This window comes from Antechinus flavipes, chromosome 3 (assembly GCF_016432865.1).
Source record: "Antechinus flavipes isolate AdamAnt ecotype Samford, QLD, Australia chromosome 3, AdamAnt_v2, whole genome shotgun sequence".
Lineage (NCBI taxonomy): Eukaryota > Metazoa > Chordata > Mammalia > Dasyuromorphia > Dasyuridae > Antechinus > Antechinus flavipes.
This window is the reverse complement of record NC_067400.1, coordinates 234,014,152-234,028,977: the sequence shown is the minus strand read 5'-3', so window position 1 is coordinate 234,028,977 and position 14,826 is coordinate 234,014,152. Positions and strand designations below refer to the sequence as shown.

The window sequence follows — 14,826 nt, the reverse complement described above, 5'->3', positions numbered from 1 at the left end:
TCAATTTAAATTATGTTTTCTTTCTCCTAACTTACCCCTTTTCATTGTGGAAGCTTCTCTGCTTGGCTCAAGCGTTTAGATTCTTGTCTTGCCACTTGCCTCATGAACTGATATTTGTCCACAAGGCTTAAGATTTTATAATTAAGGAGTAAGGGCAGGATCACAGCAGACTAACCTGAATGCCTTATTTTACTTCTCTTCTCTTCTCTGTCTTTAAGTATTCTTGAAAAGCTTCTGGTGCCTCCCCTTTGTGGCCATGTTTGTTACTTCTGCCTCCAAATAAACTTTTAGGTTTTTTTTTTTTGTTTTTTTTAATGCCTTAGTTTCTTTATTCTGCCAGCTTTGAGAAGATTTTAGAGTGAAGATGAGGAAAGATCCATACCTATCGTGCTTTGCAGAGAAAAGCCAGGAAGTTGTCTGTGTTCTCCCCAGTTTACCTCAAAAAAAAAAGTTAAAACAAGTGTCTAAACAAATTCTGGAGTGACAACATCTACAAAAAGACTGAGTAAAACAAGGGGAAAGAAAGGGAAAAGGGGGATACTGATAGAAGGGAGAGCAGACTGAAGGAGGCAGTAGTCAGAAACAAAACATTGGTAACGATGAATAGGGTGAAAGGAGAGAGAAAAGCATAAATGGAGAAAAAATAGGATGTTGGGAAATGGAAATCCACAGTTAGTAATTATAGCTATGAATGGGATGAATTCTTGCATAAAACAGAATCAGATAGCAGAGTATATTAAAAGCCAGAACCCTAAAATATGTTGTTTACAAAAAACACATTTGAAGCAGAAAGATCCACAAAGAGTAAAAGGCTGGAGCAGAATGTATTTTGCTTCAGCTGAAGTAAAAAAACAAAAAAACAAAAATAAAAACAAAAACAAAACAAAGCAACAACAACAAAAGCCAGGAGTAGCAATACTGATCTCAGACAAAGCAAAAGCAAGAATAGATCTAATTAAAAGAGATAATGAAGGAAACTTCATCTTACTAAAGGCACCAATGATAATGAAGTAATATCAATACTCAACATAAATGCATCAAGTGGTATCATCCAAATTCTTAGAGAAATTAAGTTAGTTATAGGAAGAAAAAGATAGCAAAACCCTACTAGTGGGGAACTTCAATATTCTCCTTTCAGAGTGAGAAATTTTAAAAAGAAAGAAGTTAAAGAGGTGAAAAGAATTTTAGAAAAGTTAGCTATGATAGACCTCTGGAAAAAACTGAATAGAGAAAGAAATACATCTTTTTTCTAAGCAAAACATAGCACCTACACAAAAACTGACCATGTATTAAGGCATAAAATCTCACAATGAAATGCAAAAATTCAGAAATATTAAATGCTAATTGACTATATCAATAACCAAACAAACAAAAATCATATGATTATCTGAATAGATGCTGAAAAAGAATTTGATGAAATCCAACACACGTTCCTATTAAAAATACTAGAGAGTATAGGAATAAATGTACTTTTCCTTAAAATGATCAGTAGCATTTATTTAAAACCATTAACAAGCATCATATGTAATGAGGACAAACTATACCATTCCCAATACAATCAGGGATGAAACAAGGCTGCCCACTATCACCATTACTATTCAAGATTGTATTAGAAGTGTTGGTTTTGCCAATAAGAGAAGAAAAAGAGATTAAAGGAATTAAAGTAGGTAATGTGAAAACCAAATTATCACTTTTTGCAGAGGGTATGATGGTATTCTTAGAGAACCCTAGAGAATCAACTAAAAAACAACTAGAAAAAATTTACAACTTTAGCAAACCTCCAGGATACAAAATAAATCCACATAAATCATCAGTATTTTTATATATTACCAAAAAGTCCAGAAGTAAGAGAAACAAAGAGAAATTACATTCAAAATAACTGTCGAAAGTATAAAATACCTGGGAATCTATCTGCCAAAGGAAAGTCGGGAACTATATGAACACAACTACAGAACACTTCCCAAACAAATAAAGACAGATCTAATCAATTGGAAAAATATCAAGTGTTCATGGGTAGGTTGAGCAAATTTAATCAAAATGACCATACTACCTAAATTAATCTGTTTATTTAGTGCCATACCAAACGAACTCCAAAGAAATTATTTTACAGATCTAGAAAAAATAATAACAAAGTTCATCTGGAGGAACAAAAGGTCAAGAATTTCAAGAGAACTAATGAAAAAAAAAATCAAATGAAGGTGGCCTAGCTGTACCAGATCTAAAATTATATTATAAAGCAGTGGTCATCAAAACCACTTGGTACTGGCTAAGACATAGAGTAGCCGATCAGTGGAAAAGGTTAGGTTCACAGGACAAAATAATCAATGGCAATAGCAATCTAGTGTTTGACAAACCCAAAGACCTCAGCTTTTGGGATAAGAACTCACTATTTGACAAAAACTGCTAGGAAAATTGGAAATTAGTATGGCAGAAACTAGGCACTGACCCACACCTAACACTATATATTAAGATAAGATGGTTCAGTGGATAGAGCACTAGCCCTTAAGTCAAAAAGACCTGAGTTCTAATCTAGCCTCAGACAGTTAATACATTCTGGCTGTGTGATCCTGGGCAAGTCACTTAACCCCAATTGCTAAAAGGGAAAAAAAAAAAAACTTCATGATTTAGACATAGAGTGATAATATTTAGACATAAAGTGTGATATAATAAGCAAATTAGAAAAACATAGGATAGTTTACCTCTCAGATCTGTGGAGAAGGAAGGTGTGACCAAAGAAGAACTGGAACTCATTATTGATAGGTAATAATCGATAGATAATTTTGATTATATTAAGTTAAAAAGTTTTTGTAAAAACAAAACTAATGGAGACAAGATTAGAAGGGAAGCAATAAATTGGGAAAAAATTTTTGCATTTAAGGGTTCTGATAAAGGCCTCATTTCTTTTTTTTTAATTTATTTTTTATTATAGCTTTTTATTTACAAAATATATGCATGGGTAATTTTTCAGCATTGACCCTTGCAAAACCTTCTGTTCCCACCACCTCCTCTAGATGGCAGGTAGTCTAATACATGTTAAATATGTTAAATTATATGTTAAATCCAATCTATGTATACATATTTATATAATTATCTTGCTGCACAAGAAAAATTGGATTTAGAAAGAAAAAAACCTGAGAAGGAAAACAAAAATGCAAGTAAACAATAACAAAAAGAATGAAAATGCTATGCTGTGGTCCATAATCAGTTCCCATAGTCCTCTCTCTGGGACTTGACTTCTTATAAATTTGAGTCAATTCTCTATACATTTTAGAAATGAGGCTCATTTCCAAAATATATAGAGAATTGACTCAAACTTACAAGAAATCAAGCCATTCTCCAAATGATAAATGGTCAAAGGATATAAACAGACAATTTTCAGATGAAGAAATTAAAACCATTTCTAGTCATATGACAAGGTGCTCCAAATCATTTTTGATGAGAGAAATGCAAATTAAGATAACTCTGAGATACCACTACAATGTCTCAGATTGGCTAAAATGACAGTAAAAGATAATGACAAATGTTGGAGGGGACGTGGGAAAATTGGGACATTGATATATTGTTGGTGGAACTGTGAACGGATCCAGCCATTCTGGAGAGCAATTTGGAACTATGCTCAAAAGGTTATCAAAATGTGCATATCCTTTGATCCAACAGTGTTTCTACTGGACTTTTATTCCAAAGAGATCTTGAAGGAGGGAAAGGGTCCCACATGTGCAAAAAATGTTTGTGGCAGCCCTCTTTGTAGTGGGAGAAACTGGAAACTGAGTGAATGCCCATCAGTTTGAGAATGGCTGAATAAGTTATGTATATGAATGTTATGGAATACTATTTTTCTATAGGAAAGGATCAGCAGGATGATTTCAGAGAGGCCTGGAAAGAACTACATGAACTGATGCTGAGTGAAATGAGCAGAATCAAGATTTCATTGTACAAGAAAACAGCAAGATTTTATGAGGACCAATTCTGATGGATGTGGCTCTTCTCAACAATGAGATGATTCAGGCCAGTTCCAATGATCATGTGATGATGAGAGCCAGGTATATCCAGAGAAAGGGCTATGGGAACTGAGTGTGGATCACAACATTTTTACTTCATTTGTTATTTGCTTGAATTTTATTTTCTTTCTCATTTTTTTCTTTCTTGATCTGAGTCTTCTTGTGCATCAATTGTGTAAATACGTATGCCTATATTAGATTTACATTTTTTTTTTTACAATATTTAACATATATTAGATTGCTTGCCATCTAGGAGAGGGGGGTGGGAGAAGAGGCAAATTGGAACATAAGGTTCTGCAAGGGTCAATGCAATAATATATCCTTGCATATGTTTTGAAAATAAAAATCTTCAATAAAAAATAAAATAAATATTTAAGGTTAAAAAAAGAAATATTAAATGCTTCCTTTCCAGATCATGACTAAATAAAAAAGCTATAATAAAAATTCATTGGAAACTAAATAATCTATCCTAAAAAATGAATGTGTCAAATAACAAATCATAGAAATAATCAACAATTTCTTCAAAAAGGATGACAATAATGAGACAACATACCAAAATTTATGGGATGCAGACAAAGCAGTAATTTGGAGAAATTTTCTATCTTAAAATGTTCACATGAATAGAACAGAGAAAGAACAGATCAATGAATTGGGCATGCCACAAAAAAGCTAGAAAATGAACAAATTAAAGATTCACAATTAAATATCAAATTAGAAATTCTGAAAATCAAAGAAGAGATTAATAAGACTGAAAGTAAGAAAACTATCAAACAAATATATAAAATTAAGATTTAATTTTATGAACAACCACACCACAATGAAATAGACAAAACTTTGGTTAATTTGATTAAAAAAAGAAAGAAGAAAATCAAATAACTAGTATCAAAAATGAAAAGGGTAAATCCACCCCAATGAAGAGAAAATTAAAGCAATAATTGGGAACTATTTTGCTCAATTGTGTGTCAATACATTTGGCAATCTAAGTAAAATGGATAAATATTTACAAAAATAAAAATTGCCTACTTTAGCAGAAGAGGAAATAAAATACTGAAATCCCAGGTTAGAAAAAAATTGAAGAAGCTATCAATGAACTCCATAAGAAAAAATTCCAAGGACCACATGGATTCACAAATGACTTTTACCTATTTATTTAATATTTAAAGAACAATTAATTGTAATACTATATAAACTATTTGGGAAAAAGGAAAGGAGTTTTACCAAATTCCTTTTATAACAGCAATATGTTACTGATACCTAAACCAGGAAGAGCCAAAACAGAGACAGAAAATTACTGACCAAGTTCCCTAATGAATATGTAAAAATATTAAATAAAACATTAACAAAGAGATCATAGCAACTTATCATGAAGAAAACCCAATATGACCAAGTGGGATTTAGTCAGGAATGCAGGGCTGGTTCAATATTAGAAAAACTATGAGCATAATTGACCATATCAATAATAAAACCAACAAAAAATCAGATGATCACCTCCATAGTTGCAGAAAAAGCTTTTGACAAAATACAGAGATATGAATAAATGGAGTTTTCCTTAAAATGATAAATAGTATCTATCTAAAACTATCAGTAAGCATTATATGTAATGGGGATAAATTATCCCAATAAGATCAAAGATGAAACAAGAATGTCTATTATCACCACTATTATTCAATATTGTACTAGAAATGCTAGCTTTAGCAAGAAAAGAAAAACAAACTAAAGGAATTAGAATAAGCAATGAAGAAACAAAATTATCACCCTTTGTAGATGATATAATGATAATATTTAGAGAATCCTGGATAATCAATTAAAAAGCTACTAGAAACAATTAACAACGTTGCAGATATAAAATAAACCCACATAAATCATTAGCATTTCTATACACCAACAAAACCCAATATTTAGAGACAGAAAGAAATCCCATTTAAAATGCCTGTAGATAGGGGCAGCTAGGGGTGTGTGTGTGTGTGTGTGTGTGTATGTGTGTGTGTGTAAGTGAGTGTGTGTCTATAAGCTAAGAATTGGAAACTGAGCAGATGTCTATTTGTTAATTAGGGAATGGTTGACCACAAGTTTTGGTATATGAATATAATGGAAAACTATTGTGCCATAGGAAATGATGAGCACATGGATTTCAGAAAAGCTGGGAAAAACTTAGATGAACTGATGCTGAATGAAATGAGCAGAACCAAGAGAACATTGTACACAGCAACAGCAAGACTGTGAGATAATCACCTATGATAAACTTAGTCTTGACAATATAATGATTCAAGATATTTCAAAAGACTTATGATGGAAAATATTATCCACATACAGAGTCTGACTGGATATCTAAGTATACTATTTTTACTTTGTTTTGTTTTATTTTTTCTTTTTCAGGACTTTTCCTTTTTGTTCTATTCTTTTTAACATGATAAATGTGTAAATCTGTTTAATACAATTGTATATGCATCAAGTATATCAGATTGCTTGTTGTCTTGGGGAGAGAGGGGAAAAGGGAATGAGGGAGAAAAATTTGGAACTCAAAAATCTTATAAAAAATTGAAGTTTAAAACTATTTATACAGGTAATTAGACAAAAGCAAAACACTATTAGGTAGAGGAAAATCATAAATGTATCTAGTTAGTAGATATCACTAGAAGAACTGAATCATTGATGTTCTCACTATACATGAAGCCAAAAAAAAAAAGAAATTGCTGCTAAAAGGAAATATATCTCATGGAAAGGGAAAAAAGGAAATAAAGGAGTTACTTTTATCATGTGTCCAAAGAAAACAAGGCACATAATTTTAGGGAATACTTGATCATTTTATGTTACAGTACTCAGCATTTACAAAAAAATTACTGCCATGAAGATAATTATAGCTTCTTTACCACATCTGTTGCAAAGGATAGAAAAATAAGAGAAATATTATGAAGATTTCAAAAAGAGTCTCAAATTGAACCAATACATATTTTGAATACTTGGTCATTTCAGGGTAAAAAGCAAAAAACATGTGGACAAACATTATTTAAGCATAAAAGATGATAGTTTAAAGCCCTTTAGAACTAAAAGAAGCCACATGCCCATTATAGTATGAATAGTTTCTTTGAAAAGGAAGTTGAGAGGACATGGGCATACTGAAAATCAAATAGCATGTCCACCAACCCTCCCTCAGATACATAAATGAAATCAATTGTATTTTAATAAATAGCTAACATGTGGTTACTGATGTTGGTGTCATTTTCAAATCAGCTAGATATACTCAATCATACTGATCACATTTCTCTCAATTGGGAGAAAAAATTTAAAAATGAGAAGTAAAAAATACGGCAACATATTTTGTTGAAAGCAATGGTAATGTGACCTTTTATAGAAACTAGTAATACTGGGGCAGCTAGGTAGCGAAATGAACAAAGGACCAGCCCTGGAATCAGGAAGACCTAAGTTGAAATCTGGCTTTAGACACTTAAAATGTCTTAGCTGTGTGTCTCTGGGCAAGTCTCTCTAAACCCCAATTGCCTTAGTAAAAACAAATAAATAAATAAGCTAGTGATACAGAAAAAAATGGAAGTGGATGAAAGAATAGACATCAAGATAGAATATCACCATTTCTTATAGATCATAGATTCAGTCTATCAGTACATAGATATTTTTGACAAACACTATAGGAAGTGCAAAATGAATAAGGTCCAGAAAAGGAGATAGAGAGAGAGAGAGAGATGGATGGTAATTTTAAAGATTGCAAGATTCTTCTAGAAAGAAGGATCCCTTTTATTATTTTTAAAACTATCAATGGTAGCCAACTCACACTATATTATTAGGAGCTATGGAATATGATGGGAGTATAAGTTGAAAATCAACAAAAGGACAATTTTGACTATGAACAGACTGTGATATATTACTAAGAAGGAGTAATCCACAGGTATAGTGCAAAGGACACCAACAATATAAGAATGGAAATTGATTGAAACATTGATGTAATGAGTAAGGAATAATCAATGGACAATTTGTGTCCTTCAGTGGCTTTCACTTAAACAGTTCTGAGGATGTTAGGTCGACTCTCTAAAAGGGACTGATTGGAGGACTTGGATAAGAATTAACACAGGAGTTATGACCAGCACTCTTGAAGAGAGTGACCACATTGACAAAATTATAGCTCCACTGAAGTATCAAAGCTCTACAAAATAGCAAGAGACTGTCAATATTTCTGCTTTTTCTGGCATGTATATGGCTAGCACATGCAGGATAAATATGATGTATTAAACATGTTAACACGGAAGGGAAAGCCCTTATTACAATGTTAATTTATAATTTTGTTAATTTAGTATAAAATCAGTACTTCTGTTAGATTGAGTTTTTATTCAGTTGTGTCTCCCTCTTCATTACCCTATTCAGGCTTCTCTTGGCAAAGATACTGGAATGGTTTACCATTTCCTTCTTCAGCTCATTACAGATGAGAAAACAGAGGCAAACAGAATGAAGAGACTTGACCAGGATCATTCAGCTAATAAATTTCTGAGGCCTGGTTTGAACTTAGAAAAATGAGTCTGACTTCAGTGCCACATTTTAGCTATCAACTGTGCTACTACTTAGCTGTCCTAGAAATTTGAGGACCCATAGAGTGGTGGTGATGATGGTATGTGTGTGTGTAAGACAATATATATGAGGGTCCTATTACCCAATCATCTTTCAGTTTGTGTAAATCATGGGCTCTCACCACTGTGATAGTTATCAAGAAAGTTGTAAGATTATTATTCAATTTCCTAGGCCACAGTTCTCACTATTTGCTTCTTTAGCATACAAAGGGTACTGTATTGGTCTTGTATTTTATGACACATAAGAGAATCCCCGGACAGCTAAATGGTACAGTAGGTATAATGCCAGCTCTGGAGTCAGGAAGACTCATTCCCTGAGTTCAAATCCGACCTCAGAAACTTACTGGCTATGTGACCATGAGCAAATCCTCAGGCTTCAGTTTTACACCTATAAAATGGCTGGAGAAGGAAATAGAAAACCACTACAGTATCTTTGCCAATAAAACCCCCAAAGGGGTCACAAAGAGTCATATACAACAACAAAAATAATAACAGAATCCATAGCATTCAGGGGACAAATTTTTTTGGGAAAAAAGATATTTGAAGGAAGAGACATTGGGCATATTGTTCTCTCTAAAAAGAAATATTTTAATCAGGAAACAGTTACAGATTAAGCTAAGCAGAAAGTTCTGGAAAAGTCTAGAAAAATACTTTCTGTTAACCTATCAACTACTCATGAATTTAACCTAACCACCTTTAATCCATTCCACAGGACAGAAAGGAGATGTGAAAATTGACTTGCAACTTGAAAAATCAATTTGTGATATAGAACCAGTTAATCATGATTAACTAATGGTAACTTAAAATGTCTTAATGTACAGCTAAGAACTCCATCTCTATAATTTTTATTTCATTTATTTTTCCCCAGATGGATTTTCTATGGTTAAAAAATTGAGGGTAAGTACATTTGTACATGTGGAGTTATGCTTATGTTTGGAATGGAGGGGAATGAAAAAGAGTTAACTCATTCTTGCAATTGCCAACTTTGAAAATATCATTTCAATAGGACATAACATGTTTAAAATACCTTTAAAATTTTAATAAAATTAAACAATGTATTTTTACTGATGCTATTGATGTCAACATATTTATACCTTACTATTATTTTATTGAGTACATTGACTTTTCAAATCACATTTTAATATATATTTTATATTTTGTACTTAGTTTATAGCAAAATATATAAATAAAACTCTTTTAAGTGTACACAGACACAATCTTAGTCGCCTATAAAACTTGTTATTATCCTGAAAATTTGTATATATGGTTTCATGATGAGGTTTATTGAGGTGCCTTTATTAGTAGAATCTCAGTAATTTAAGCAATGTGAATTACAGGTTCTCACTGAAAAGACAATGCAACAAGAAAAGAACTATGGATAGACTTAGCTGTGTGATGGATGGTCTTGTTTAGTCATTTCAAGTATGCCTTATCGTTGTTACCCTATTTGGGAAAGATACTGCAGTGGTTTGACATTTCCTTTTTTAGCTCACCTTACAGATGACAAAATTGAGGCAAACAGGTGAAGTGACTTGCCCAAGATCATACAGCTAGTTTCTGAGGCTGGATTTGAACTCAGGAAGATGAGTTTTCCTGATTCCAAGCCCAACACTGTGCCATCTAGCGCCTAATGGATAACCTTACTGTTTAAGATAATCTTATATAGGTTACAGATAACCTAAAACTAGTTAAGATACAGTAATAAAAATATAAATTGTTTCTAGATGTACTAATGTTTGTATTAAAATGATATGGGTATTAGGGGTCTTGATGCTACTCTAAGAAATGTTGTATTTTTATAGGAAAGGCAGAGCCTACAGAGGTAGCTCAGTTTATCTAAAAAATGAGAAATCTAATGAGACGATTATTATAGTCCTATCTTGTTCTCAGATTGTCTCTGTGCTTGTGTATGACCTTGAAAGGGTAAAACTGTAAAATGTGAAGTGGAAGGTCTGGTACAATTGTATCATATTCAAGTAGAAACCAGAACCACAAAACCATACACAAAGATCCTTTTAAGTAGTATATTAAGTTAGAAGACCACATATTAACACTGTTTATGGTCTATTCACTTTCAATTTATTTTGTTAAATAGCTACTTTACTATTGGCAACTACTATAATTCTCAATTCTTCAAATACCTCATTTTAAATCTGTTTCAAGGCTGTATTGGGCTATGGTTGAAACCTTTGGGTAGTGGATAAAATGCTGGGCTTGGAGTCAAAAAGGCCTCAGTTCAAATCTTGTTTCAGACTATTTCTAGTTGTAGAAATAACAGGGCAAGTTACTTAATTTAACTCAAATTTATTTTTCTTAGTGGTAAAATTGAAGTAGATAATAATAGCACCTGTATCCCAGGATTGTTACAGGGATTAAATAAGACAATCTATATGTGTAAAGTCTTCAAAAGCAAACATTTTTTAGGAGAAAATGTATTCAGATAGCATGTGGAGGCTGGAGAAGAAGAAAAGGCAAAGGAATTCTGGCAAGGAAAACAGAAAGGATTCTAATGAACATCAGTCTTGAGCTCTATGCTATTTGAGAAAGTCTAGCTAGTTGAAGACGTTTCTTTTTAATTTAAAAAATTGTTTTCCCAAATAAGAAAAATAAATTTTCTCTCCCTAGAGGATGTGGAACTCCTTGTAAAAAAATATTTTTACTGAAGCAAAACAAATCCCACATAAGACATGTTCAAGAAATATACATATCATTCTGAACTCAGAAAAAAGAGCTGGGATTTGGGTGGTGTTGAAGAGGGTAGTTTTCACCAACCATTTTAGTTATCTAATTTGAGTCTCACAACAACTTGTGAGTTATATACTATAGTAACAGTCTTATTTTAGAAATGAGGAAAGTGAATCTTTGAGAGATTAAATAAGTTGTGGATGGTCACTTGGCTGGTAATTATTAGTTATAGGATTTAGACCTATGTCTATCCTGAGTCTAGATCTATTACTCTAAAATCATTAAGCTATGCTGTCACTCAAGATTTATAGATCTTTATTATTTGCAAAGTAATTACTCCAATTTTACTCCCAAAATTACTCCCAAAGGTGCCAAATTTGGGAGATGAACTGGACTTTACTAAAAACTGAAGCCAGGAGATTTGATTACATTTAGCTAAACTCAGAACAAAATCTTCAATGGTAGATGTGGAAATAAGTGTCCATGGACAAGTGTCCTTTTTCGGGGTGCTCATGTTAAGATTCCCAGCATGAAAGCAATGTCACTAAAACTTTCCCTTTCCTTATTCAACTCAAGGGTTCTACAACCCACCCATCCCCAGCATAAAAACCTCAATTCTGATGATTTGAAATCTTCAGAAAAATAAAAGTAGTTCTTCCTTACTAAAATACTGGTATTAGATCTGTGAAATGATGTTCTAAAGCATTGAATTATAGGTAAGTTAAATATCAGGCAACAGTGATACGATAATGAGCTTAAACATTCTTGAGATCTAAAGTGTAAGAGACAAATCCAAGTCTGTAAAGTGAATCATTTTAGTGGCCTGGATTAAAAAACAGCAGCAGCAAAACTAAAATATAGATTACAAGTAGATCAAAATACTCACATGTAACCTCGAAACCTACTTAGGTCATTATTTGGCTTCTCACATTCGATTATACTGGTGAATTTCAAGGGATTGAATTCAGCATCCTGAAATTATAAAATTTTAACACATTAGATACATCTTAGCAAAGACTAATTTCAGTCACCTGTCTTATTATTAATAGAACAGAAATGATAACTCTCCTAATTTCTTATTATTAAAGAAACAGAAATGATAATTCTCCTAATCTAAAACTAGTCAATTAATAAAAACTTATTAAGTACCTCCCATTTACAAAATAATGTACCAAGCACTGTGGATACAATTATGAAAAAAAAATACAGTCTCTGCTCTGAAGGAACTGATAACCCAATGGAAAAGGCAATACGCAAAAGAGATGGGAGCATGGGGATCTGAAGGAAAGGTATGGTATGAGTGGAAGGGAATAGGTTATGATGAGAAATCTAAAGAAGTACAGCTGGTAAATGCTTAATAAATGTTTTTGGATTTAAATTTACATTCACTAGGAGAGTCATTTCCAGTTCTTTTTGCTATGAACTTGTCCATAGGATTTTCTTGGCAAATATACTGGAGTGGTTTGCTATTTCTCTAAATTGTCCCCATTTTACAGAGGAGGAATTAAGGGAAATAAGAGTTAAATGACTTGCCCAGGATCACTGAACACAGATCTTCCTGATTCTAAGCCCACAGTTCTATCTACTGTACCACTCAGTTACATTATCACTAGCAAATTTTCTGTGACCTGAATTCTCCTTTGGCACTGTTTCTTTCCCAAATTAAATTCACTCTCACAATAGGGTTTTGCAGATAGTACCTCTCTTCTTTGCAATACAAGATTTTAGAAAAAATTTTCACATTTAAGCTCTTCATGAATTTGTATAAAATGGTAAAAACTGCCTTGTTTTTGAAAAATCTTTTTATCATAATACTGTGCTATACATGATATACAACCCAGACATACAATTGGATAACAATAGCTTATGTCTATCTCATACTTTAAAGCTTACAAAGCATTTTACAGATATTATCTCAGATTGAGCTAAAGCTATCACTCCACTACTATCATTTTAGAGATTAGAAATTAGGCATATGGAGGTGAAGAAAGCTACCCAAGTTCACACAGGTGATAAGTGGCAGAAACAACATTCAAACCTATGTCTTTTTTACTTAAAATTTACTTAAAATTCACTAAATATACACAAAAAATACACTAACTTCAATTGATGTGTATTTGTTTAAACTGATAATATGTATGAATCATTTTCTATATACAAGGGTAAATTCTTTTCTAAGATTGGTTGTTTTGTATGTTTCTTTAAATTTCTCAATGACTTATTTCATAATAATCAGAATTTATATAGAGTTGGAAGGAATCTAGAGTTCATCAAGTTCAACCTTGTAACATTTTCTAAATTGTTCCAGATAGGTGAATGTGTGTGAAGCTTCATGTAGGAATGAAGAAAAACAAAAACAATGAATCTCTTCTTTGTGGCAGCATAATCTATTCAATAAATCATCGGTTTTGGCATCAGGAAAACTTGGGCTCAAGTACCATCTGGACAATTATTAGCCATGTGTCTCTGTTGTACAAGTCCCTGAAGAATCCTAGATTTCAGTTTCCTCGTCTGTAAAATGAGAGTTAAACTCAAAAGATTTCTAAGTCAATTAGTTCAAAATCAATTTACCCTAAAATTGTATAATCTGCCTACTGTATCTCAAAAAAAAAAAAAAAAAAACAGAGATGCCAAGTCCTGGGGAAAAACTTTACCTCAAAAAATCTCCATGACAAGTAATAGAGAATGTGGGTGGGAAACCTGGGTGATACAACCAGATCAGAAATCAATTACCTTTCAATATCCCTGGAGAACAATACCTGTGAAAGATCTAGAAATCTCTGAAAGGCAGATAGATTGACTGACAGAAAATCAGAGACTCAGAGAGAGACAGAGACAGAAACATACAGAGAGATGGAGACAGAAAGGCACAGAGGCAGACAGAGAGAAAGACAGAGACACAGAGACATTTAGAAAGAGAGATGGAGAGGCAGTAAGATAGAACAGAAGACAGAAATAACCTTGGAGAATATTTGGAAATGGTTTTCACCATTTCCACTTTAAGTAATGAAACAAAAGGCCCCTCAAGAGAGCATGATAAATGGAATTTGAGTCTGATAGAGCTGGAATGACCTTGGGCAAATTATGAAACCTGTCTCACTAGCCTCATTTGGGGGGGGGGAGATATGGCTTGAAAAAAAATTTAAGGTTTTATATAATTTTCCTTTCAAATTTTTTTTAAAAGATTTTTTTTAAATCTGCTCATTTCCCCCCATTATGTAGAAATAAACATATTCAAGTTCTTACTGAGCAATTACAAAACATTAGGCAATTAAATAACTTATTTCAACCTTGTTTCACCTATGGGATAATTTACAATAGTGTAGGTAAGTTAAAGGCCTACAATAATAATCAAGTATATTTTCTTTTGTTCTCTCCATGCATCGTGCATTTTCAAAATTAAGTTTTCCCTTGCTATTTGAAATTTATTCCATTGCTCAAAGTCCTTTCCTAACTTTGTATGATTTTTTTTTACATGAAATATAAGTTACTCAGCATTATTTATAAGGTCTTCCCTACAGACATTTCCTAGCTTGTTCCAATACATTTGAAGACACTATTGGTGAATT

The 14,826-nt window shown here is 32.6% G+C and overlaps 1 protein-coding gene across 1 annotated transcript in view; it reads right to left on the bottom strand.

The window, feature by feature from the left end:
- ATP10A (ATPase phospholipid transporting 10A (putative)) overlaps window positions 1–14,826 on the bottom strand; it is a 270,817-nt gene that overhangs the window by 62,071 nt on the left and 193,920 nt on the right. The window contains exon 3 of the mRNA XM_051984651.1: window positions 12,144–12,229. Within this exon, the coding sequence (XP_051840611.1) occupies window positions 12,144–12,229 (86 nt within the window). The remainder of the gene's footprint in view (window positions 1–12,143; window positions 12,230–14,826) is intronic.